The 24,486-nt window shown below is 47.1% G+C and overlaps 1 protein-coding gene across 1 annotated transcript; it reads right to left on the reverse strand.

Moving 5' to 3' along the window:
- Positions 1 to 547: 547 nt before the first annotated feature.
- Positions 548 to 24,431, reverse strand: MEIOC (meiosis specific with coiled-coil domain). Its single transcript, XM_066566653.1, has 9 exons — positions 24,390 to 24,431; positions 18,642 to 19,100; positions 16,467 to 16,592; positions 11,859 to 12,016; positions 11,625 to 11,729; positions 8,414 to 10,253; positions 6,369 to 6,503; positions 3,806 to 3,986; positions 548 to 846 (listed from the first exon to the last, which is right to left on the reverse strand). The coding sequence occupies exons 1-9, from the start codon at positions 24,429 to 24,431 to the stop codon at positions 548 to 550; spliced, it is 3,345 nt and encodes a 1,114-aa protein (XP_066422750.1).
- Positions 24,432 to 24,486: the final 55 nt, after the last annotated feature.

Here is a 24,486-nt window from a genome sequence, read left to right on the forward strand (position 1 = left end):
TTCATGGTTTCACACAGCAATTATGCTCTACTGGTAATTTAGTGGCACCTGGTGCATATTGCCTTTCCCAACATAGACTTTAAAATCTCAAATTCATAAATATTTGTATTTTAAATATCTAGTTTTACATGAATATTGGGTATTTCTAGCCTTTTTTCTTTCTGTTTCCAGGTTTTAGTTCAATGAGGAAACCATTTTACATCACAATCTGATCTGACACCAACCTCACACCCCGTCACACCACAGTCTTTAAGAATCATTATTTAAAAACCTATTTCCTAAACAAAACTAAAAGGAGTTATGGGGAGAGTTGGACACCAGGCTTCACCCATAGGAGTTAAATAATATCTTGGCTGTTAATGAATTAGTCTGATTATTTTTTAAGTTAACATTCACCAGTTTGGCTTTACAACATTCTGACCCTGCCCATCACGTTAACAGCTTAACCTGAGAGCCCTTAAGGCAAATCTCACTTCTCATCAAGATATAGCTTTAAATATGAACTTTAGCAGTTGAAACTTTGAAGTAACTAAAAAAGAACCAAAAATTATGAGGAATTCACATCTCCTCTCTCATACACACTGCGGAGCAGGTCCGTGCACGGCCCCGGGGCTGCCTCTGATCCCCCTTCCCTGGGCCCTCGCGGGGCCGGGGCCGCGGCCGCAGCCGGGGGGGTCTCGGCTCGTTTCTCTTCGGGCGCCGCCCCCTCCTGAGGAAGCCTCTCCCGAGCCCGTTTGCCAGCGGAGGGTTTGGGCAGGGTCATCTGGAAGGCGCACCAGAGCACGGTGCGGACCTTGCGCGTGGCCAGGCACAGGGCTCGGAGCGCCGCGGCCAGAGCCAGCACCACTGCAGGGGGAGGAAAAGAGCGCTGCCTTTAGTCCCGAGCACTGCTGGGGCTGCCCTCACCCCACACTCCCCTGCCCCTTTACACGTTTATCAAAGCTGGGTCTCAATTTCTCTGCCCTCACACAGCGAGGCGGTGTGTGGTTTGTAGGTTCTGAGTTTGTTACAGAACCTTCCTGCTGCAGCTGCACCCCTGTACACACACACACACACTACTGGCACCTGGGCCCTTTAGTCCTGAGCACTGCTGGGGCTGCCCTCACCCCACACCCTGTCTGTCCCTTTACAGGTTTATAAAAGCTGGATCTGAATTTCTCTGCCCTCACACAGTGAGGCAGTATGTGGTCTTTAGGTTGTGCAGCTGGGGTGCTCCATGTACACAAACACACACCCTAATGGCCCCTGGGCCCTTTAGTCCTGAGCACTGCTGGGGCTGCCCTCACCCCACACTCCTCTGCCCCTTTACAGGTTTATAAAAGCTGGGTCTGAATTTCTCTGCCCTCACACAGCAAGGTGTGTGGTTTTTAGGTTCTGAGTTTGTTTGAAGGTTCTGAATCTTCCTGCTGCAGCTGCACCCCGGGGTTGGGGTGCTCCATGTACACACACACACCCTCCAATGGCACCTGGGCCCTTTAGTCCTGAGCACTGCTGGGGCTGCCCTCACCCCACACCCTGTCTGTCCCTTTACAGGTTTATAAAAGCTGGGTCTGAATTTCTCTGCCCTCACACAGCGAGGCAATGTGTGGATTTTAGGTTCTGAGTTTGTTACAGAACCTTCCTGCTGCAGCCTCACCCCGGGGTTGGGGTGCTCCATGTACACACACACCATAATGGCACCTGAGCACTGCTGGGGCTGCCCTCACCCCACACCCTGTCTGTCCCTTTACAGGTTTATAAAAGCTGCATCTGAATTAGGTTCTGAGTTTGTTTGAAGGTTCTGAACCTTCCTGCTGCAGCCTCACCCCAGGTTTGGGGTGCTCCATGTACACACACACACCCTAATGGCACCTGGGTCCTCCCCTTCTGGTCACAGCAGGGTCCCTCACCTGTCCTGCCAAGAAATGCTGACCATGGGTGAAGCATGGACTGAAGCACCCAGCTCATGTTCTGTGAATGGGTGTTGAACCATGGAGCCCTAAAGGGTCACCTGGGCTGTGGTCCAGGCTGCCCAGAGCAGCTGGGGATGCCCACCCCTGGAAGTGTCCAAGGTTGGACAGGGCTTGGAGCACCCTGGGATAGTGGAAGGTGTCCCTGCCCATGGCAGAGGTGGAGCTGGATGAGCTTTAGGGACCCTTCCCACCCAAGCCATCCTGTGATTCTGTAATAAATGCTCAATATTGGATCAGATGGAATAGAAAGATGCTGTAGAAACAGGGCTGGGCAAGACCTGCTCCCAAACAAACCAGAACAGCTTCAGGCCTTTCCCTCAAGAGCAAATACAGTTATTGCATGCAATAATTTACTGTTCAAAACAATTCTCCCCAACTGCTGCTCCAGGTTCAACACCCAGGACAGCCATGGGAGGCAGAGGAGCAAGCACCACCCCTCAGGTCAGTAATCACATCCCACTGTGCAGAGCCTCCTCTCCTCTCCTCTCCCAGCAGCTGCACAAGAACCTGCATCTCCAGAGCTGACAACTCCTTCCCAAACTACTCTGTTCCAAAGACAATTATTTTCATGGGCTTCAACACCCAAAAAAAAATCCCCTTCACCTTAACAAGTCCCATAATCTTCAGTCAAGGTAAAGAGAAACAAGAATGAGGGGGAACAGGTGAAAAGAAAGAATGCTGCAGTGTATCTTCTGGGGGAAACTTGAGAATTATAGAACTGCATGGGGGACACCCCAAAGAAGTAAAATGATCCCTGTAATTCAGATGGAGGAAGAACAGCAGAAGGGATCAGAAGATTCAGAAAACAAGGGAACCTGCAACTCTGCCTGTGCCCTGGTGAAAGATTAAACTGAGTGTTTGCCTTATTTGGGACACCATTAAGAATGAAAACATTTAGCCCATTGTGTTTTTATGCATCCATCCAAAATATGATTTGTAATAATGCCAGTCTAAGACAGAAGATGCTTGAAGAGGAAATCCACTTGAAACCTAAGGCCATCTTGGTCACTTTGGGCAGATTCAGCATGGAGATACCAAGGAAGTTCTAGACAAAGAGCTGGAGGGTTCATAGGAAGAGGAATATGAGGGACAGGGAGAAGCTGTCACAGACACATTTTATGAAAAATCCCTTCCTTAGGATTTTTCCTCCTGAGAAATGTAACCAATGGTTATCTGCTGCTGTGGAATGCACCAGGTGCATCTGGGATTGGGCTCATGTGGTTGTTTCTAATTAATGGCCAATCACAGTCAGCTGGCTCAGACTCTCTCTCTGAGACACAAGCTTTTGTTATCATTCCCTCCTTTTCTATTCTTAGTCAGTCTTCTGATGAAATCCTTTCTTCTATTCTTTTAGTGTAATTTCAATGTAATATATATCATAAAATAATAAATCGGCCTTCTGAAACATGGAGTCAGATCCTCATCTCTTCCCTCATCCTCAGACCCCTGTGAACACGGTCACAAGAAGCAAGAGGCAGTAGCTTAGTAACACCTCCAGTCCCTGAATGTATTATCAAAATAACCCACTAATTTTTATTCCTTGCTAGTTTATTAATTACCACCTCCAAATTGATTTAACCTATTTATCTCTAAAACCCAGTTTTAGTGTCTCCTCAAACCTTCACCACCAAACCCCACCCAGCCTGCCTTTGACAAAGCTCTAACACTGAAAAGTAAGTTAAAATTGGAATTACAACCCCTCGTAAGTTAAAATTGGAATTACAACCCCTCATAAGTTAAAATTGGAATTACAACCCCTCATAAGTTAAAATTGGAATTACAACCCCTCTCACTTATTTTTGCAAGACGTTCAACACCCCAGCTATGTCATAGGGTACACAAGCCCCCTGTACCTCTCTCATCCTGGCACCTGGGAGGGCCGTGCCGCTGCCGGCTGGAGGCGCTGACGATCTCATCCTTCCTGCGAGCCTGCACCACGTGGATGGACTCCAGGTGCTTGTCCAGAGCAGTGGAGATGTTGGCGTGGAGCGGGGAACTGCGCAGGCGCTCCATCTTCCCCAGCAGAGTCACGACCTGGAGAGCAAGGCACATTGTACAGGGAATCAGGGAGAACACATTCATTGGCATCGTCACCTTCTTTTGGGAGCAGCTCAGGAAGTTACAGGTGAAGCAGGTTTAAGTTCTTACCCAGGATCTGTTATCTTCAAACCCAAAGCTGTGGTACAGTTGGGTGGGCAAAGGACAACAGCAAAGCTACAACACCCCAGTGAGGACCCCCAGGTTACTGGTTAATACCTGATCTGTGCAGCTTTGAGACATCCCTGAACAACCAGGAACCCCAGATTACTGGTTAATACCTGATCTGTGCAGCTTTGAGACATCCCTGAACAACCAGGAACCCCAGATTACTGGTTAACACCTGATCTGTGCAGCTTTGAGACATCCCTGAACAACCAGGAACCCCAGATCACTGGTTAATACCTGATCTGTGCAGCTTTGAGACATCTCTGAACAACCAGGAACCCCAGATTACTGGTTAATACCTGATCTGTGCAGCTTTGAGACATCCCTGAACAACCAGGAACCCCAGATTACTGGTTAATACCTGATCTGTGCAGCTTTGAGACATCCCTGAACAACCAGTAACTCCAGGTTACTGGTTAATACCTGATCTGTACAGCTTTGACACATCCCTGAACAAAAGGTGTTTTCAGAACAATTTTTTTGTTCTGATTTTTTTTTTTTTTGCATTTTCCTGAATTCAGAGCACTGGGGTCCTCCCTTCTCACAGCACTGCTGCAATTTCTGGGTGAAAACCCAGATGGGGACCTTGGCAGCTTGGGCCAGCAGCAGTCACAGCTGCACTGGGAAAGGGAAAGCTGCTGTGGAACCATGGCTGACTTTGGGATGAACACTCAACACTAAGGGAGCTGAGAAGAAACATTCAGAAATAATTCAGGTTTGTTTAGTCCACTGAAAATGTGCATCTTTGGTGTCTTATCTTACACCAGTCACATCACTTGTGGGCTTCCCAGTGCTGAGTGACTCCTCAGCCATGGTCACATAATGCTGAGAACCTGGTTACTGGTCTGCAGAAAAAGAGAAACTAAAAATCCCCACATTGGGATGTTCCTCAGACCATGGCTACACTTACTGTCTTAAGGAATGCATGTGACTGTCAAGAAGATTTAATTGGATGCTCCAGCTATGAGGAGTTAATCCCAGATTCAACCAACTCAGCTTCCAGTCAAACCTTTGGGTTCCTCTCTGGCCATCACCAAGGTTTCTGATGTTAGAATCCAGGTTTAACAGCCCCACTCTGCTGTTGAGCATCCTTAAAAATACCTAACAAGGGTTTGAGGTGCTCTACCCTGAAGTTTGGTTCCTCAAATGGCTGGAGAGGTTTAAGCAGTGCTTTGGAGGCAGTTTTGAATTACCAGGACAAGGGCAGGCAAGCCTTCTAAACATGGAAACTAATGCTGTTCTTTTGGGATTCACAGAGCAGGAGTTTTAGTACCCTAAACCCATCCATGTCTTGCAGTCCATCCCTCAGTGGATGGGCAGCACCAGGCAGGTCCTGCAGGAGGGAGCAGACACAGCTCCAGGGATTCTTTGTGCTGTGTGTGTGAGGCAGGCAGGACAGGCTGCTGCTCCCCCCTGCTGCCCAGGGGCTGGCCCAGCACTGCTGCAGCTTCAAACCCAGAATCTCCCTGAACTCTTCCCCCCACAGCCCCTGGCAGGGGCACAGGTTGGGTTTCTCTTCTCCTTGCCTGCAGCACCAGCACCATGGCTCTGGTCTCTGGGCCTCAGGAGGGCCACAGCAGCCCCTGACCATTCTGATGGCAGAGTTTGTGCTGCCTCCTGCCCCAGCTGTCCCCTCCCCAAGGACCCTGGGGCTGTTTGCCCACAGAGCTCAGCAGATGCCAGGCTCCCTTGCCCTCCTGGGTTAAAGAGCAAACTGGTAACAGAAACTCAGGCTGAAGGTGCATCAAATAATCATTCTGCATTAAAATATACCAGACTCTCAAGCAAATATAGATATGTCAATATCTTCCAAACATTAACTAAACCTGGTTTTTCCCACAAAGCCCTCCTCCATCACAGTTTGCAAATCCACAGTGAACATTTCCTGCCAAGCTGCTCTGAATGCAGCACCCCTGAGAGCTGTGCACAGGCTCCAGGACTGGATGCTGCACACTCCTGCACCAGGAACAACATCCTCCAGACACATGGGGATGTAACTGTGAGCCTCAGCCCCTCTGTGGTTCCCTGGAAACAGCACCCTGGAGCTGCAGAAGCTCTAACAGGGACTGCTGAAATGCCATTCCCTGCACAGCAATGAAGAACAAAGCTATTTTGGGAAAAGCTGCTCTGATCATCTTACCTATCTCACACTGTACTCTAAGTTCTGGGGGATAAGTTCAATAGATTTTTTTTTTTAGTCCTACAACTCACTCTGGCTTGTTCCCGTAGCTGATCCACAATTAAGCGATCAACCCTTGATGGATTTGATGTCAGCCTTGGAATTGGAATGTTGTTAGTACTGGAAACCTTCTTCCCTTGGAAATTCTTAGCAAGAGCTGATTCAGTCTGCAGGAAAACAAAAGAACAACTCCCTCAGAATGTACATGCAGAGTGTGCTTCATTACAGAAACAAGAAAAAATATCAGGTTCAATTTCTTCCCATCAGGGTTTTGGAGATTTTTAAAGGAGACAATGAGGATTCAGGCATTTGGGATTTAACCCTCTGGTGAGACAATCACCTGCTTTAAGTGAACAACTGCTTTACTCAAAGCAGTTCAACTAAAGCAATCGTGCCAACACACCGTGTTCCAGCAGTGCTATGTCTGCTCACTCTGACTACAGCCTGTACTGGTTTTGCCTGGAAATAAAATGGAGGCAAGTCAGAATTACAGGGAAAAAAAATGACCAAACAGATGTGGATCTCACACATAAAATTAAAATAAAACTGTTTCAGTCAGCAATTAACCTAATTTTTGTACAGATTAAACTACAGATTAAATTTTTGCACAGAAAGATTTTTTCCTAAGCACCCTGGTCCAGTGGAAGGTGTTCCTGCCTCTGGCAGGTGGGTGGAGCTGGATGGTCTTTAGGGTCCCTTCCAAACCAAACCATACCAGGATTCTATATTGTATTTAGCTATCAGAAAACTATTTTGAAAACTGCTTGCAATATTCCAAGTTTCCATCTCTGTCATCCCCTTGTTATGTCACTCTAAAACAGCCATCATGACATAGAATTAGCTAAAACTGATTTAAAACTGCAATTCTTGGATGGTTTCATAAGTGGTCCACTATCAACAAGAACATGGAGTGCCAAGACAAGGGGGAATGGCTTCACACAGAGAGAGCAGCTTTAGACTAGATATTAGAAATAAATTGTTCCCTGTGAGGGTGGAGAGGCCCTGGCACAAGTTTTCCAGAGCAGCTGTGGCTGCCCCACCCCTGGAAGTGTCCAAGGCCAGGCTGGATGGAGTTTGGAGCAGCCTGGGACAGTGGAAGGGGTCCCTGCCCATGGGGTGGGACTGAGGGAGCTTTAAGGGTCCTCCCAACCCAAACCATTCTGGGATTCTGTGCTAAAGCTGAATTTCTCCCACCATGGCTCCTGGCCATGCACATGTCAGCTTTTTCTCTCTTGCACTTTCCAGACACCATCTCCTCAGCCCCTCTATACACAGCAACTCCTGGCTTTTGTCAGGAAGCACCACCAAAAAAATCCCCACATTAAATCTTCTTGGAATTGGTTTCTTTGCAGGGGCTGGCACAGGAGAACTCCCCAAGGCCCCACTATTGCCAGGTGACATTAGCCCAGCTTCCCCCACAGACAACCACAGGTATTGAAATTCAAACCCCACCTCAGCTGGTGAAATGAAGACAGGTTTTCCTACAGACCAAAAAAGGCAACTGCTTTTAGCAGGGCTCCACACAGCACTACCTGAGCCTTTTACTGCAAGGGTTTTAATTAAATGACCTTTCCCTCAGCCTCTGTTTCTGGGGAAAAAACAAAGAACCCCTTCAAATACACCTTAGGTTTAAACCTTCAGGGAAACAGGAGGTAGGAATTCATTATAGCTTCTAAAAAATGGAATTGAAAGAATTAAAGTTTAGTTTCAATTCAAAACATATTTATGGGATTTTCTATCAAAGTTCCAGAGGCACTGTATTTATTGTATTAATAAAAAGGGTATAGCACATGTTTGTTCCTCATGAACACACCTTGCCCAGCCCTGGGACTGGAAAAGCCCCTGAATTCTTGCTTTTAGTGCAACATTCCATAAAACATTAGCTATGCTTCCAGCCAGGCTACAAATCTCCACACCTTTCACTTTCTGTCCCAAACCAGAGAAACAAACGTGTAACTTTGAAGTCCCATCAAGCATTTCAACTTCTCCCAGCAGAACTACCCATAATCTGTGACTGCACTGAGCAGCATGAGATCTACACTAAATCTGTGGTGTTTTTCTAGCTTGGTTTTCTTACCTTCTTCCTTTCTTTCTCCAAAGCTCTCCACTGCTCATAACACTCTTCCAGTCTCACATGCAGCTCACTGGCAGGCCCACTGCGACTTTTAACTTGCTTTTGAAATCCAAATGCTGACACAAAACCAGAAAGGGCATTGTCACCATACATCTTCTCTGGGAAGCAGGGGTAGAGGCGTTTGAGATCATCCTGGGAGAACAAGGAGTGAGGCTCCACCAGAGGCACCACGGAGCGGCCCAGGAGGTGAGCGGATCTCACGGGGAAGGTGCTGGGGCCCAGCTGCCGGTTCCTCCTGAAGTCACCCACCACGCAGTTGGGAATGCCTGGAGCCTGCAGGCAGCTCCCAGCACCGATGGCACTGGTGTCCCCATTCCCTGCCCCGAGGTGCAGCTGTCCCTGAGACTCCAGTAACTCCTGGTACATGTCCTGGAACACCCCATCCACCTGGTTCTGCCCTTCCAGATCGCAGTGCTCGCTCTGCGGCTTCAGCTGGAAACGCTGTTTGTTCAGATTGTCAATGATCCCCAGCTGCTGAGCCAAGTAACTGTCACAGAATCCATTGGGCTGCTTCAGCTTCTTCTCACTGAGGTACTCGAGGAGGTTCTCTTCCCCACCCCTAACCAGGGCTTCCATGCACGCAGCTGCCCGAGCTCGCTCTGCAGTGCTGTAGCCGAAGTCAAGGCTGGAGAGGAATGGGTTGTCTTGACAGTACTTGTGAAGTAAATTACTATTTAAAGGCAAATTTGAAGATGGCAACTGAAAAACATCATTAGAATGACGAGAGCTTTTTGGAAATGCAGGTGACTGATTATTCAGTTTCAACAAAGGACTTGGATTCTGGAAAGGGCCAGAGGTTGTGGGTTTGGTTTGGATGTTCATCCACCCTGGCCTGGCACTAGAGCCTGCTGAGGGGACTGCTGCACTGGGCAACAGTGGGAGTGATTTATAGAATTCAGGATTCTGAAGATCGGCCTTGGAAAACTGCTGCTTTTCCACACCATTATTCCCTGGACAAGCTGCAAAAGATTTTAGTCCATATTCAAATTTTTGCCCAAAATCAGTGCTGAAGGAGGATTCACTTGCAAATTGTTTTTCTGATACAAGTCCTACAGACTTGGGAAACGTAAAGTCGTGCTGATCTGAAATTGTATCTTCAAATTTTTTCTGAGTTCCTGATTTAACTTGAAATAATTTAGCGTAGGGCTCTGCATCCAGAGATGGTGCCTCAGGGGTTCCATTTGCCAGCTTTCTATTTTCTTGGAGGCTACAACTGGTGCCCTTGTTGGGCTTTGCTTTACCAGCATGAGAATATTCAGTGTATCTGGTAAAATCCGTGTTCTCATTGTATCTGTGACACTGTGGAAGGAATGTTTCTGCCCGCTTTGGGTGCACCTGTGCCTCTGCTCCTTTGGGACACACCTTCTCCCTTCCATAAGAATAAGCATCGGCTCCCAAGTCTTTGATTGCTTCTGAGTACCCAGCCTGGGCTGCAAAGGTGTTTTTCAGGTAGGGGTAGTTCTGATAGACAGGTGTTGTCTTCACACTCTCATTAGCCTGCAAGTTGCAGCCGTTGGCACGATCACTCCTGGCAGAGTACAAGCTCTGCTCTTCCAGGTCCACGCTGGCAAAGCCGCGGTAACAATCGTCTGCTTTCTGCTGTGCCACCAGGGTGGGGCTCTGCAGGAACTGCTTGTCAGCACCAGGGAGGGACTCACTGCCATAGAAACCTTGCTGGGACACTGCTCCAACAACCGCCCTCCTGCCTTCTGGAAACAGCTCGTGGTGCTCCATCCTGCTCGTGTTCACTGGCCACACCGACTTCAGGGTGGGAGGGCAACTCCTTGAAAAACAAGAAACACCTGTTAGACACTGAGCTGTGCTGCTGCTCTTCGTTCCACACACAAAACAAGGTTTAAGAAACAAATTGTTCCCAAATTTCTCTCAAATGATTCCAAGATGTCTGACTTCAACTTCTACCCAGTCCTGTCATCCTCAGTTTCCCATATCTAGCTGAGAAAACAGATTCTGCCTTGTCTGAACACACCACCACACCTCAGGAGCTATGGACAGGCCTTCGAGCTGTACACATCAAACCCTGGTTTGTCAGTCCTGACCATCATCACCAAAATACTCCTGGTTCAGCACCAACTTCAGGCACCCAGACTGCCCTCAGTGTTCCAAAGCCATGTCCCAGCACTCCAGAGAAAATGCTCCTCCCTCACCTCACTTGTGCACTGCTTCCTGCAGGTAAAGCCAGAGGCAGCATCCCAGCACTCATTTCTTTCCACTAACCAGCATGAATGAACACAGGGCCATCAATCCCTGAGTGCCAAGGAGAGCTGTAAAAGGACTAAGTAAAGGGGAAATGTTCCTGGAAGCCATTGCAGGCCAGATCTGGGAGTACTGAACCAGCCCTGCCTGTCCATAGCAAAGGAATTCATGAGGTTTTTTGTGATATCAAGATTGACTCTGAAGTTTTCCCTGATTTCAGCCACGTAACTCAGCACACACAGAGAAATCACTGGAATTGTTTGGGATAGAAAGGAAAAGCAGTGTCTGGCTTGGGAACCTGAGAACTGGGCTCCCTGTCTTGTCTCTTAGACCTGGAAAAGACAGAGAGCTCTGCAAGTATCACGGGGATGCTGGACCTGCCCCCTTCAGGTCATGTTGTTATAACTATGGAATTGTCTCTTCCTGTGCAGGAATAGAGGCAAAATAAACCTGACATTTAGAAACACAAATATTGCTTAGGTAGCACTAACAGCAAGAAACATTAATTTTGCATGGAATTTTCTCCTGTCAGTTCAGACTAATGTGAAGGAGTCTGTGCTTTGTGTATTTTTTCTGTGAATTGACATTAATTAAGAAAGAAACCTAAAGTCTGAATTCAGTCTTGATTAAAATAAAAAAAAACCAGACCAAGACATACATCCAGGGGATTCATCTGAATACAGCATGTCCACAACTCTTGCTAAGATCTTATTAAAAAATGCCAATTAACAAGTTCTGTAAATATCAGAGAGCCAGAAGCTGCCATGCAATCTAAGTGCCTTGGGAAAAGCTTCCAAGTATCCCAAGGAAAATGCTGGAAGATGAGGGGAAGGGAGAGAAGGGAAGGGGGAGCAGGGGGCCTGAGCAGCAGCAGATGGAGCTGATTCAGGAGCACAGGGAGATCAGAGAGGGGAGTTTCTGTCACCTGCACCTCACTCACCCCTCAGCAAAGCACGGCTGTGGTTTGTCTTGTTCCTCCAGGATGTTTGACACGAGTCCATACAGATCAGTTTCACTGCCATAATCGTTCCTTTCGGGCTGAATCCTGAAAACCAACTGCGTATTAATAAAAAGAATTCCTTCATTCTAAGTACTTCCTATGTTAAATTAAACAGAAAAATACAATCCACCTACTCCAACACACCCACACTCACTCCCTGTCAAGGAGGACTACCTGGACTTCAGGTTAATCTGAGGAGCAGCAGGCTGCTTGCTGTCATCTGTACACGTAGACCAAGGGGGGTACAACAGGGAAGGGTCCATGGGTGCAGAGTACTCTGATGTTGAAAGGGAAGAACTGTAGGCCTGAGGTAACTCCACATTTTCTTCATTCTGCATTTAATGTATAATAAAAGCATTTATTTAACATGAAACACATGAAACTGTCATTTTGTCATTGTACATGGTTGGAACTGAGTTCACTCTGGGAGGAACCAGCATATGAGAAGTAAGCAAGCCACACACTTGGAATACAACTTATTTCAGGCCATGTTCATGTCTTTAAGCAGAATTCTCAGAATTCTTAAGCAGAACTCTTTGCCTCTTCCCTTGCCCTCTGCTGCAGATGGAAGCTGATGGTATCATTGTCACCTTTCACCCCTCTTTTGAGCACAAACAGATGCTCTCAGGTGTGCTAAACAAACTATTGTTTCTTAAGGCCTATGGAAGCTTTCATATTTTACATTCTGCCTGGCAATTGTTTAAGAAGAAGGTGCTGGAGCTGCACATCACAACTTCTGTGTTCTGCATGTCCTGAGCTGAGCTTTGCTGGAAACTGAGTAGGGGACACCTCCCCAGCCACCCAGAGACCCCCTCAAAAAGGCCCAGGCAGGCACAGTGACAAGTATTGGTACTGCATTTGTAAGATGCTTTCTTCTATCCCACCAGACACCAAAGTCAGGAGCTGTTTGCATTTGAATGGGAGAATGCACAAATGGGGCCAAAGACTCAGTTATGCTGGATGCACAGGGATTTAAGCACAGCCCAAGGTTTTTGGAAAACAATGTCAAAACAATGTCCAGTACCCTAGGGACTGGAATGGGAGGCATCACAAAAAGCACAGTGAAGAAATGTGAACCTCGGTGTGCATCCACAGATCCAGCATCAGCCTCCCCCAGGACAAGCCAAAAAAGGAACACTCCAGGAAATTACTGACTTCTCTCACTGCCATGGCAGAATGGGTGTCAGTATTTATTGGTAATAGTTGATACATTTCCCGGGGGCCTGAAGCCTTTCCCTGCCAAACCAACCAGGCTGAGGAGTTAGGGGAGGTGCTACTGAAAGAGATCATTCCTAGGCACACAATACCTACAGGTGTGTCAGCAAACTGTCCTGCTTCTGGCCAGGACAGGGTTAATTTTTGCAGTAGCTGGGAAGGGGACCCAGAAGTTATTCTGTACCACCCAACCTCACTGCCTGGGGTGGGGGAAAGGGGCTCTTTCCCAGGGAGAAGGGGATCCTTCCAGTTGAGAAAACCTGCTGGGAGGAGCCATCCAGAATAACTGGAAACTTTTCCATGTGACTCCTTCCCTGTCCCCTCTCCATGAGTGCTGCTGCTGTTACCTTTTCCTTTACCCTTTTCCTCTCTCAGCACTGCTCCCAGTAAATTGTTCTTAGCTCAGCCTGTGATCTTTGCCTTTTGTGCCTCCAATTCTCCTCTCCACGTGCCACAGCAGGGAGGGGAAGGGGAGAGCTCTGTGTGCTTTGGAGAGTCTCAGTGGGAGAGCCCAGCGGGGAGGGGCCATTCCCAAACCAGGCACCCAACAAACCTGACCCACAAAGGGTTGGTTGGGTTAACAACGAATCTGCCAGAGCAGGCTGGAAACAAATCTGATCCAAGCATTTGTGGTAGTGGGTATGGAGCAGCAGGCTCTGGGGAAGTTGAACAGTAGAGTGGAGTGTTAAAAACCACACTGGAAACAGTGGGGGGGGGACCTTCAAACACTGGGATCTACATTTAGTGAAGGCCACCTGGTCAGTGAACACATGAGGCTACAGCAATCCAGCTGGGCCTGCCACCAAAACCTCCCTGTATCACAGAAAGAATAAAGGACAAAACAAAGAGGCCTGAGATGCTGCCAGCAGCACTACTGAGGCTCAGATAACTCCTCAGTCCAGAGATAAACTCAGGCCTTTTGAAATCTGTACAGGAGACCTTACCAGGCAGTCTTCTCCAAACCACATCCTGTGAATATCTGGGTCAAGAACACTTGTGTAATTATGTTCTCTCCCCAAGCAGAGTTTTGTCCTCTATCAACAAGTACTTTAAGTACTTTCACTGCAGAATTGTAATTGGTCTGGACCTTCCTGTTCAAGACATCCAGGTGGGAGACTGGGTCTAAGACCATGGAACAATGAAGCACCAGAGGAACACGGGAAAGGAGCACACCAGGCTCATTTCACAACACACACAGCTGGGAAATTCCAAGGACTGGAGCTGTGGTAGCACCGTTCAGGACCGAACTACAGGACCAGGTAAGTGAGAAATCACCTCCTCTGGACCTTTGGGACTAAGAAAGTTAAAAAGTAACTTCATGAGCTGTGCCTGGGAAGAAGACCTGTCTTACACAGAACTTGAATGCCCTCAAGGGGTAGCAGCAATTCCAACTGCAGTAATTATTTTAGACAAACACAATTGCACAGACCAGGACTGCAAAGCCAGTGCCAGATGCCAAACTTGCTATAATGTTGGTATAATTTTACACTGGTTAGGATTCTTTCTGTGACATGTTTCCCTGAATTGTGTTAACCTTTTTGAATATTAAACTTACATATGAATCCTTTTGTTTTCTCTTGTCCAGTCAAAGGCAGTAACGGGAAACCAATTGTACAATTGTTTAAGGAGAATGGAAGAGAATTTAAATTATTAATTAATGATACAACTAGATGGGAATCTGACAATACACACTCTCTAAAATCCTTTGATGCATGAGGAGGATGAAGGTAAATACCATTGCTGAGGTACAGGAGATAAAGTACCAGCAGAAGGCCACAGGATACAAGTAAAGGTAAAAGGAAACCCCTGACCATTTACACCTCCCAAAGCACCTCAAATCTGGGAAATCAGCCTGCATGTAATTAAGGAAGCAGGGAAACAACATTGACTATTTAACATTGACTGTACTTAAAACTATAGCATATAATATTCATGCCATTATTGCTCTAGACCTGATCAATAATGGAACCACAAAGCATCCACCAAGTCACAGAGCATGGACCCATTAAGAAAGAAACCACAGGTGTCAGCACCTGTGCAGCACATGGACAACAGCTGAAGGAAATACAACTGAAATTCAAGATTTCTGCCTAGATATGGAACAGAACATCTGTAATTTTGAAATTCCACCAGTGATTAATCTTAAAATGATTCTCAGATACATGAGTAAGAGGTGGGTATGTTTTAGTAGTTGTTGTGAAGATATAGAAATAGATAATGAATTAAATCACACTCTAATTTTTGTGTTTGTAAATTTACCCAGCTCAGACATTCTAATTATTCAACCCCCAAGAGCTTCCTTTAAACTACTAAGAAAACCCCTACATCTTAATTTCAACTGTACAACCCAGCCCTATGGGCATGAGCCTTATGCTAGTATAGAAATTGCTACAATGTAAAAATTTACAAAGGCACTTAAAAGCCCCTAAAAACAATAGCAGAAACGCTTTCTTACTATCCATCATGGCACTAAAGAACTCCAGCAGGTCATGGAATGAGCAAAAAAGATGGAGATCACCACAGGTGGGATGTTTGATTTAAGGCTGCACAAGCTCAGTGGCTGCATCAGGCAGGAAGTGTGGATTGGACAGGCAGGTTTATGTAACTTTAGGGTCTAAATTCTCTCACTTTTCACTCTTTGGTGTGCTTGGTTTGTGGGAAACTTCCCTGGGCACCATGCACAGAATGAACAACGTCTCCTTTCTCAACCTGACCCTTCCTCTACACTTAGAGAGTTCTTAAAACCAGCAACAATGTTAGCCTAAAGCATCTGCTCCAGTTTCTGCTGGTTGGCCCCTGGCAGGAGTTAGGAGCTAGACCCCCTTTCTCCCCATCATTACTGAGAAGAGCTTACAGCCAATGGATTTCTTGAGGAAAGGCATTACATCCTGAGTAAGTGAAAAGGAACATCTTTACCTTATCTGGTTGATTTAGACACTCAGTAAGTGAAACAATAAATGGTGTTTTTGCAGGGTTACATGTTAAAGACTCACAATACACTCCTTTGTGGAGCAGAGTAGTCTGACAAAATAACAAGTCCTGGATGGAAGAAGTAACAAGCCTGGTCTTGAAGGTACTGGGAATGAATTTTCATTTGAGTCTTTTACCTCAGTGAAAGTTTATGGCTATGAAAGGCAAAAATTCCAAGAGAAAGCTGACATATTTAACTGTCCTGGCACTTTCTGCTGATCAGACTAAGAACTGGTTCATACAAACTCTTGGACAACAGGAATATCTGAGGCAACAGCCAAGGTTCTCCTTCTTACCCACTTTCCAGTTTTCCTAACAGAGTTGTTTGCTCCTCACTCTGCCTACAGAAGAACAATTACAATGAACATTTCACCAGAGCAATGGTGAAATACCATTTTAACAAATATCCCCTCAGCTTCATCAGTGACTGCATTAGAAAAGCCATTGTCCCCCCTGATGGAAGTCACAACAATGATGATTTACTCCAGTTACATCAAACACTGTGATTTATGTGCAACCACTTTAGAAACATTTCCTGACCATTTTGTTGACCCAAACTCTTACAGAGCTATAAAAATAATCAATAAGCAAGCAAACCTGTGATTTGTAGCAGCCATAGAGCGAGGCAGAGCCCGGCAGGGCGGTGCCGAACACGTCCGTGGGCCTCCCGCCCCCTTCCGCACTGCCCCAGCAGCGGCCGCCGCCTCGGAACGCCACGTTGGGCTGTGGGGACAGGGACATCAGAACACACGGAATGGCAGGAGGGGGGACAGGGACATCAGAACACACGGAATGGCACATGGGGCTGTGGGGACAGGGACATCAGAACACACGGAATGGCACGAGGGGGGACAGGGACATCAGAACACACGGAATGGCACATGGGGCTGTGGGGACAGGGACATCAATACATACAGAATGGCATGAGGGGCTGTGGGGAGAGGAGAAGGACAGGGACATCAGAACACACGGAATGGCACATGGGGGGACAGGGACATCAGAACACACGGAATGGCACATGGGGCTGTGGGGACAGGGACATCAATACATACAGAATGGCATGAGGGGCTGTGGGGACAGAAGGACAGGGACATCAGTACATGGAGAACAGCACGAGGGGCTGCAGGGACAGGGAAAGGACAGGGACATCAGAACACACAGAACGGCACGAGGGGCTGTGGGAACAGGAGAAGGACAGGGACATCAGAACACACAGAATGGCACGAGGGTCTGTGGGAACAGAAGGACAGAGACATGAGTACATACAGAATGGCATGAGGGGCTGTGGGGACAAGAACAAGACAGGGACATTAGAACACACAGAATGGCATGAGGGGGGACAGGGACATCAGTACACACAGTCCTAATTACACACAGACACACCATTATAAACACAGCTGACAGTTATGGATTTTATACCAATGTTAAGTTCTTTAACGCTTCTAATTTACTGCTGGATTCTGTTCCATCTGAGTTTTCAAGGATGTGGAACACTTTGCTATTAACTCTAAAGGAAAAACTGCACCTGCCAAAGCCAAGAAACTCCAAAGGTGTTCAGAGACAGAGGAGGTGCAGGCCAAGAGGAAATCTGCACTCTCACTGTTTGCACCAGCTGAGCTTCCCAACATCAGAGCCACCACAGGGGAACATCAAACACAGAAGAATGCTCACAGAATCATGGCATGGTTTGGAAGAGACCTTAAAGCTCATCCAGTTCCAACCATCGGCAGGGAACCCTTCCTCCCACAGCAGCAGAGGAGTTATCCAGCCTTCAGACATTCCTGGACACCTCTGGCCCTTCCACCACTGCTCCCAAACACCTTTTAAGTTACATGATGGCATGGACGTACATTTCCAGTTGTCAGGAGCTGGAAATTTCCTACAATAGACGCTCTGAGAGCTGTGGTAGGAATCTGCTCCACCCTGTAACTATGGGAGAAACGACTCCAACCAGAGGGACACCCCTCCAAGTGCCAGAAACCACAGGATAGCAGGAACAAGGAATGAGAACAAACAACAGCTGTGTACTCTTCTCCTCTTCTCCCAAGGGTGAGGCACACGAGGAAAAGCTAAACTGGCTAGCTAAAACCCTCTTTTAGCCAACAAATAAAAGAGTGAAGTTATTGGCATTTTACCATAGCAGCTCATTTGGGATGATGAATAAATTCAGAAGAGTCAAAGTTTCCCAGGATCAGGGTTCAGAATAAGCTCTGCTCTCTAGAAACCCATCATTCTGCAGCTCCCAAGTGATCTTCATTGGAGCTCACACAATTTTTATATCCTGGTATTATTCGGTGTTTTTCTGGCACATTTTCCAAATAAGTGAACACACTGAGTTATTGTAGAGCTCGGTTCTATGTCCTGAGCTTACTGTGCCATGTTTTCTCCTCAGAGATTGCCATTCACAGGGACACCTGACACTGTAACCCCACAGAACAAGGGCAAACTTGTAGTGCCAGAAACAACCCAAAGACACCCCCATACCCACACCTCTGCCTTTTTCCACAAACAGGTGTTTTTCAGGATGCTGAGGGGTATTTTCCCCACAGGCCTGAGCTCCGTGTCTCACACCTACTCCCACACGGGAGGGCGCCGCATCCCGGAGGGGGCAGCGGGGCTCGGACACCCACCGGGGTCGGGCCTCGGTCCCTCCTCAGCGCCCAATGGGTCAAGCCCAAAAGAGACACAGCGGCCCGCCGGGTGTGTGACGGGTGAAGGCGCACAGCGAACCCCGGTGCCCGTGTCGGTCCCTGTCCCGCTCCCGTCCCTCACCTCCATGGCTCCGGGCCGGTCTCGGCGCGGGCCCGCGCGGGGCGGCCTGAGGCGAGTTCCGGCCGTTGTCCTCGCGCCGGCCCAACGGCCGCCCCACCCCGCGCGCCCCCGCCCATTGGCCAGCGCCCGAGGCGCTCGGCCAATCAGCGGCCGCGTGGCCGCCTCGCACCTCCCCGCGCAACGTGAGCGGCTCTGTTGGCCATGCGGTGACAGCCGCCCGGCGAGCACGGCGCTGCGCCGCGATTGGCCCCGCCCGCCGGCGCGCAGCCAATGGGAAAACAGCTCGCTCGTGCCTCCCGCCAATGAGCGGCCGCGGAGGCGCCGCTCGCCCGGAGACAGCGCCCCGAGCGCCCCCTCGGACTCTGTCACATCCCCGGGCCCTGTCACCGTCCCGATCCTGTCACCGAACCCTGTCACCTCCCCGTCCCTGTCAGACCCGAGCTCTGTCACCTCTGGACCCTGCCACCCACCTGACCCTGTGAGCCCTGGACGCTGTTACCTCCCCAACCCTGTCACCCTCGGACCCTGTAGCCCCCCCTGGGCCCTGTCACGGTCCCGACCCTGTCACCCCCGAGCCCTACCCCCCCCCCCCTCAACCCTGTCACTCCTGGGCCCTGTCACCCCTCTGCACTTTGTCACCCCCTCAGACCCCATCACTGCTCCGGGCTCAGTCACCCCTCCAGACCCTGTCACCCCCCTGACCGTGTCACCCCTGGGCCCTGTCACCCCCCAACCCTGTCCCTCAGCCACCCTCAGCTGCTGGGCCTGGGGACCTGTGGCCCGTCCAGGGGACGGCCACCCAGGAGCTGGTGACCCCAGACTCTGCACACACCTGTAAAGGTACACAAGCCAAGGAGTTCCTCAGGTTGAGCTGTTATTTTGCCATTTAATTATTGCACCAAGATTAGATAACTTGGATTGAGATGGCTTAGACTCTGCTGTGAGGGCTGTATCTGCAAAGGGGCTTTGGTGCCAGCTCAGGAGGTGACAATGACTCCCAGAGTGGCTCCTGGATGGTTGGGCAGCCCTTACTGGGTTTCTTCTCCTCAGTCCTGCTCATCTCTCACAGCAGCAAGAGGACCCCTCTGTCACTCATGGGTGACACTGCTGTCCCCAGGTGAGGTGTCCCAGAGCCCCAGGGCAGCTTGGCTGGAAGAGAAGCCACAGGGGAGCTGGGACAAGCAGGGGGTCACAGCCTGTGTTTGTTTATACTTTTCATTGTTGCTGCTGGTTTAGATACTCTGCCAGTGCACGACTGTCACTGTTCTCACAGAAAATGACTAAGAAAAGCTCTGAAGCCACACCCAGCTTGTTTTCACTTCTAAAGATACTTTGTTTTGCTCTCCTCCAGCTGTTCTAAAGGAACCGGGAGACAGCATTTTGTGACGGTGTTCACAGGGGTTTTCGGATTGGGGAAGAGACGAGGATCTGACTCCATGTTTCAGAAGGCTTGATTTATTATTTTATGATATATATTACATTAAAACTATACTAAAAGAATAGAAGGAAAAGTTTCATCAGAAGGCTGGCTAAGAATAGAAGAACAAAGAATGATAACAAAGGTTTGTGGCTTGGGCTCTGTGTCCAAGCCAGCTGACTGTGATTGGCCATTAATTAGAAACAACCACATGAGCCCAATCCCAGATGGAGCTGTTGCATTGCACAGCAGCAGATAACCATTGGTTACATTTTGTTCCTGAGGCCTCTCAGCTTCTCAGGAGGAAAAATCCTAAGGAAAGGATTTTTCATAAAATGTGTCTGCGACAGCATTTTTACTGCCACCCCTCTCTGGGCCACTCAGGGCAGTAAGTGCCCACAGAGGCAAATGTTATTTTGTGAATCTTGGGGTTTTTTTGTGCTGCCTTACATCTCCCACTTCCTCAGTGTGTGCTGCCAGCCCGCAGGATCATGGGGAGGGCAGCCAGCTCTGCCCAGCCCTTCCTAAATCCACCCAGGGACTGCAGACACAGATGTTGTGTCTGCTGGAAACCAGAGGATTCACTCCAGGAGATGAAGGGGTCATCAATGAAGGTCTTGGTTCCAGGGTGTGACAAATGCATATTTTATGATTGGCTTTTGGCAAATATTAAAATGAATATTGTATGTGTCATGTTGGAAAGTGATGCTGTATTAATTTTCTTAAGTACTGTGTTAAATACAGATTTAGGTTATAAAAAATGTTAAAATAGAAACTATGCTGTGTAAGATACTTTTTTTCTTAAAGAAAGGGCTCACAATGAGATGGCAGCCACAGGACACCTGAATCTTTCAGAGAAAGAGAATTTATTGCTCCCATATCAGAAGAAATGAACTTCTTCCTGCCTTTCAGCCCTGAAGACACCTTAGGATTCAGAGGAAGAAGCTGACACTGCCCAGCCAGAATCCTGTGTTTGAATGGAAGTTATGCATCATGTATGAGGTGTATGAATATGCAACAGGCTATTGCTTTTAAGGGTTAATCATCTGTTAATGTGGGTCCTTTTTTGGGTTTATTTTGCCCAGAAAAGGTACCCAGACTGTCAATAACTCTTTGTTTTTATTGTCTCATATTGTCCTAATCCAAATTATCCAAATTATTATGACTCTAATTATATTACTCTTTTTATAACCATTTTATTACCATTAAACATTTAAAATTTTAAAATCAAGTGATTCACAGGGTTTTTCACACAGTGTGTGTCCCAAACCCATAGAGCTGTGGGGCAGGGATTTGGGGCTGGCTCAGGTGTGGGCTGTGGTGCCCCTAAGTCCCAGATCTGCAGAGGAGTCAGTGTGATCTTTGTGTTTGGTTTGAGGGAGCTTTGCTTTGTTTTTCTCCCTCTTTTGAGATGGTGAGAAGTGGGGAAGCACGGCCACAGCTATTGCCTACAAATTAATATATTGCATTTCCTGCATTTCTTGCTGCAAGGGACTCCCTTAAGGCCACAGAGCAGAGATCTGGGAAGCTGAGAGCAGTGAGAATTCCCCAAAACTCATCCTTGAGCCAGAGCCACTGCTGGGCTGAGCCTCTCAGGCTGTGCAGGACAAAGGTGCCAGCATTGTCACCTGCTGGGGTCTGGCCACCGCCATCCTGAAGCTTGTGTGCAATATTTAACAACCACTTTCTGTGCTTTCTGTGGAGGGACAGTGCAAGTGCTCAGCTGCAGGCAGGGGCAGCAGGGTCGCAGTGCAGGAAAATGAATCCTTGCACTGCTGGCATCAGCCCACAGCAGATTTAGGCACTGACCCCATTTCTTCTTCCCCTCACTGACCACTTTGGCCACTGTGGTGAATTCTCCTTGGTGCCAGTTTTCCATGGTCCTGGCAATCCCTCTGGGTCCCAGCTGACTCAAATTATACAGCTATTTTTATTACCATTGTATTACTATTAAACATTTAAAATTTTAAAACCCACCCTGGTACCTGTTGAAGGCAGTAAGCAGCAGTTACAACCAGTATGAATATTTTATGATGCTGTCAAAGCCCACCCAGGAAGCTGCTGGGACAGGCTGCTAATGTGTTAAAGCTCCCAGGATGTTTGGGTTGGCTTTGCAGACACCACTGAGCTTTGGGGTCAGTGTTTGCCATCACCTCCCTGAGAACACAAACCTCAGAGCACAGCTGGGATTTCATGATTTCATCTCTCTGAACATCACCCAGGGGTTTGAGCTCTGTGAAGAAGCCATTGTCACCTCTCAGCACCTCTCCTGCAGTGTGATCTGCTTCTCCAGAGCAAAGCACAATTTCCAGGGAATCCCATGGGGATCCCCATCCCAAAGCCTGGCTGCAAACTCCTGGTGCTCAGACAGGACCAGAGGAGCAGAGCTGCAGTGCTGAGCAATGGGCTGGGAATTATTGAATTTGCAGAGGGGGAGAGAGAAATGATGCATCTGACTCCATGGATATCAGCAGGCTAATTAATTACTTAATTATCCTTTATTATTCTATACTATATTACATTACATCTAAACTGAATCTGCCAAGCACTCACTCTGCACACACTGCACAGAATCTTGTGGCTGCCAGTGACAGTCCTGACACACACACACACACACCTGGCCCTGACAGGACAAGGAAACAAACCCCCATGACTGTGGGTAAACAATCTCCACACTGGGTTCTGTCACAGACATATTTTTCAAAAAATCCTTTTGCTAAGATTTTTCTCCTGAGAAGCTGAGAGGCCTCAGAAATGAAATGTAACCAATGGTTATCTGCTGCTGTGGAATGTAACAGGTGGGTCTGGGATTGGTCTCATGTGGTTGTTTCTAATTAATGGCCAATCACAGTCCAGCTGTCTCAGGCTCTCTGGTCAGTCACAAGATTTTATTATCATTCCTTTCCTTTGCAAGCCTTCTGATGAAATCCTTTCTTCTCTTCTTTTAGTAGAGTTTTAGTATATAATTTTTAAAAATAAAATATATATCATAAAATAATAAATCAACCTTCTGAAACATAGAATCAAGATTCTCATCTCTTCCCTCTTCCTGGGACCCCTGTAACACCACCACACATTCTACTTTGGCACAAACACAGGCACAGCAAATGAGATAAGAATATTCTTGGGAAGAATTGTGCCTTGCTTTTCTTTGTGAAGAGAAATGTGGGGGTACAGGGGATGGGGTGGAGGAGCCCTGAGCCGCGTGGGGATGAGCCAGGGCCGGCTGTGACACCTGCCAGGGGTTGGGTGGCACCTCTGAGCTCCCATTGCTGCCTCTCAGGCTCACCCACCTGGCATTGTTAGCAAATATAAACAACCATCAGTGTCAGCCAGGTGCTGCTGAATGGGAAGTCCCGTCAGGGAAAGTGAAACCATCAGATGTCATTGAAGGAGACCAGGATGCCTGGTTTACAACAGCTGCTCTGCAGCCTCTTTGGAGCAGGAACAGAAACAAAGCCAGATGAAAAATGAAATGAAAGAAATAAAAAAATGAAACAGAATAAAAATTTTAAAAGTTATGTAAAAATAAAAAAATTAAATCAGTATAATGTTTTATTGTATATATAAATATAGCATCCTATATTGTGTTCTAACATACAATTATATGTTAATAATATAATATGCTAATAATATAATGTAATATATTGTAATGTTATATAATATAAAATTGTATGTTATAACACATATTATATTATATTATATTATATTATATTATATTATATTATATTATATTATATTATATTATATTATATTATATTATAATATATTATATTATATTATATCATATATAATAATATATAATATAGATATTATATACAATATACATATATGATATATATTATATTATATATTACATTATAATGTAATGTAATATAATATAATATAGTACGTTCTAACATGTATAATATAACATTATTACAACATACAATATGGTATACAATATATAATGTAAATATTGTCAATAATACCAAAAAATTATGAATAAATATTACAATAAACAATATTAAATAATATTATAATTATAAACAATTATAATTATAATTATATTATAATATAATTATAATATAATTATAATTAAAAATATAATTATATTATAAACAATATTAAATAATCAAAACTACATTAAAATAGAATGAAATAATTTAAATCATTAAAGCAGGGGTTGCTTGGCGGCCCGGCCCCGCTCAGTCTCACACTACGGGACTCCGCCCGTTCCTCTTCATCCCGGGACCGGGACCGGCCGGAACCCTTAGCCCCGCCCACCCCGCTCCGCCGACCAATCGCCTCAGCTTTTCCGATGACTGACAGCAGAACGTCCTGCCCCTCACCGCCGGGCCGGTGGGCGGGGCGTTGCGTGACGCACCCGTCATTGCCTTGAGCGGCGGACAGAGAGACCAATGAGAAGGCGGAATCGCGCAGGGGGCG

The sequence above is a fragment of the Molothrus aeneus genome, chromosome 28 (assembly GCF_037042795.1).
Source record: "Molothrus aeneus isolate 106 chromosome 28, BPBGC_Maene_1.0, whole genome shotgun sequence".
Taxonomy (NCBI): Eukaryota; Metazoa; Chordata; class Aves; order Passeriformes; family Icteridae; genus Molothrus; species Molothrus aeneus.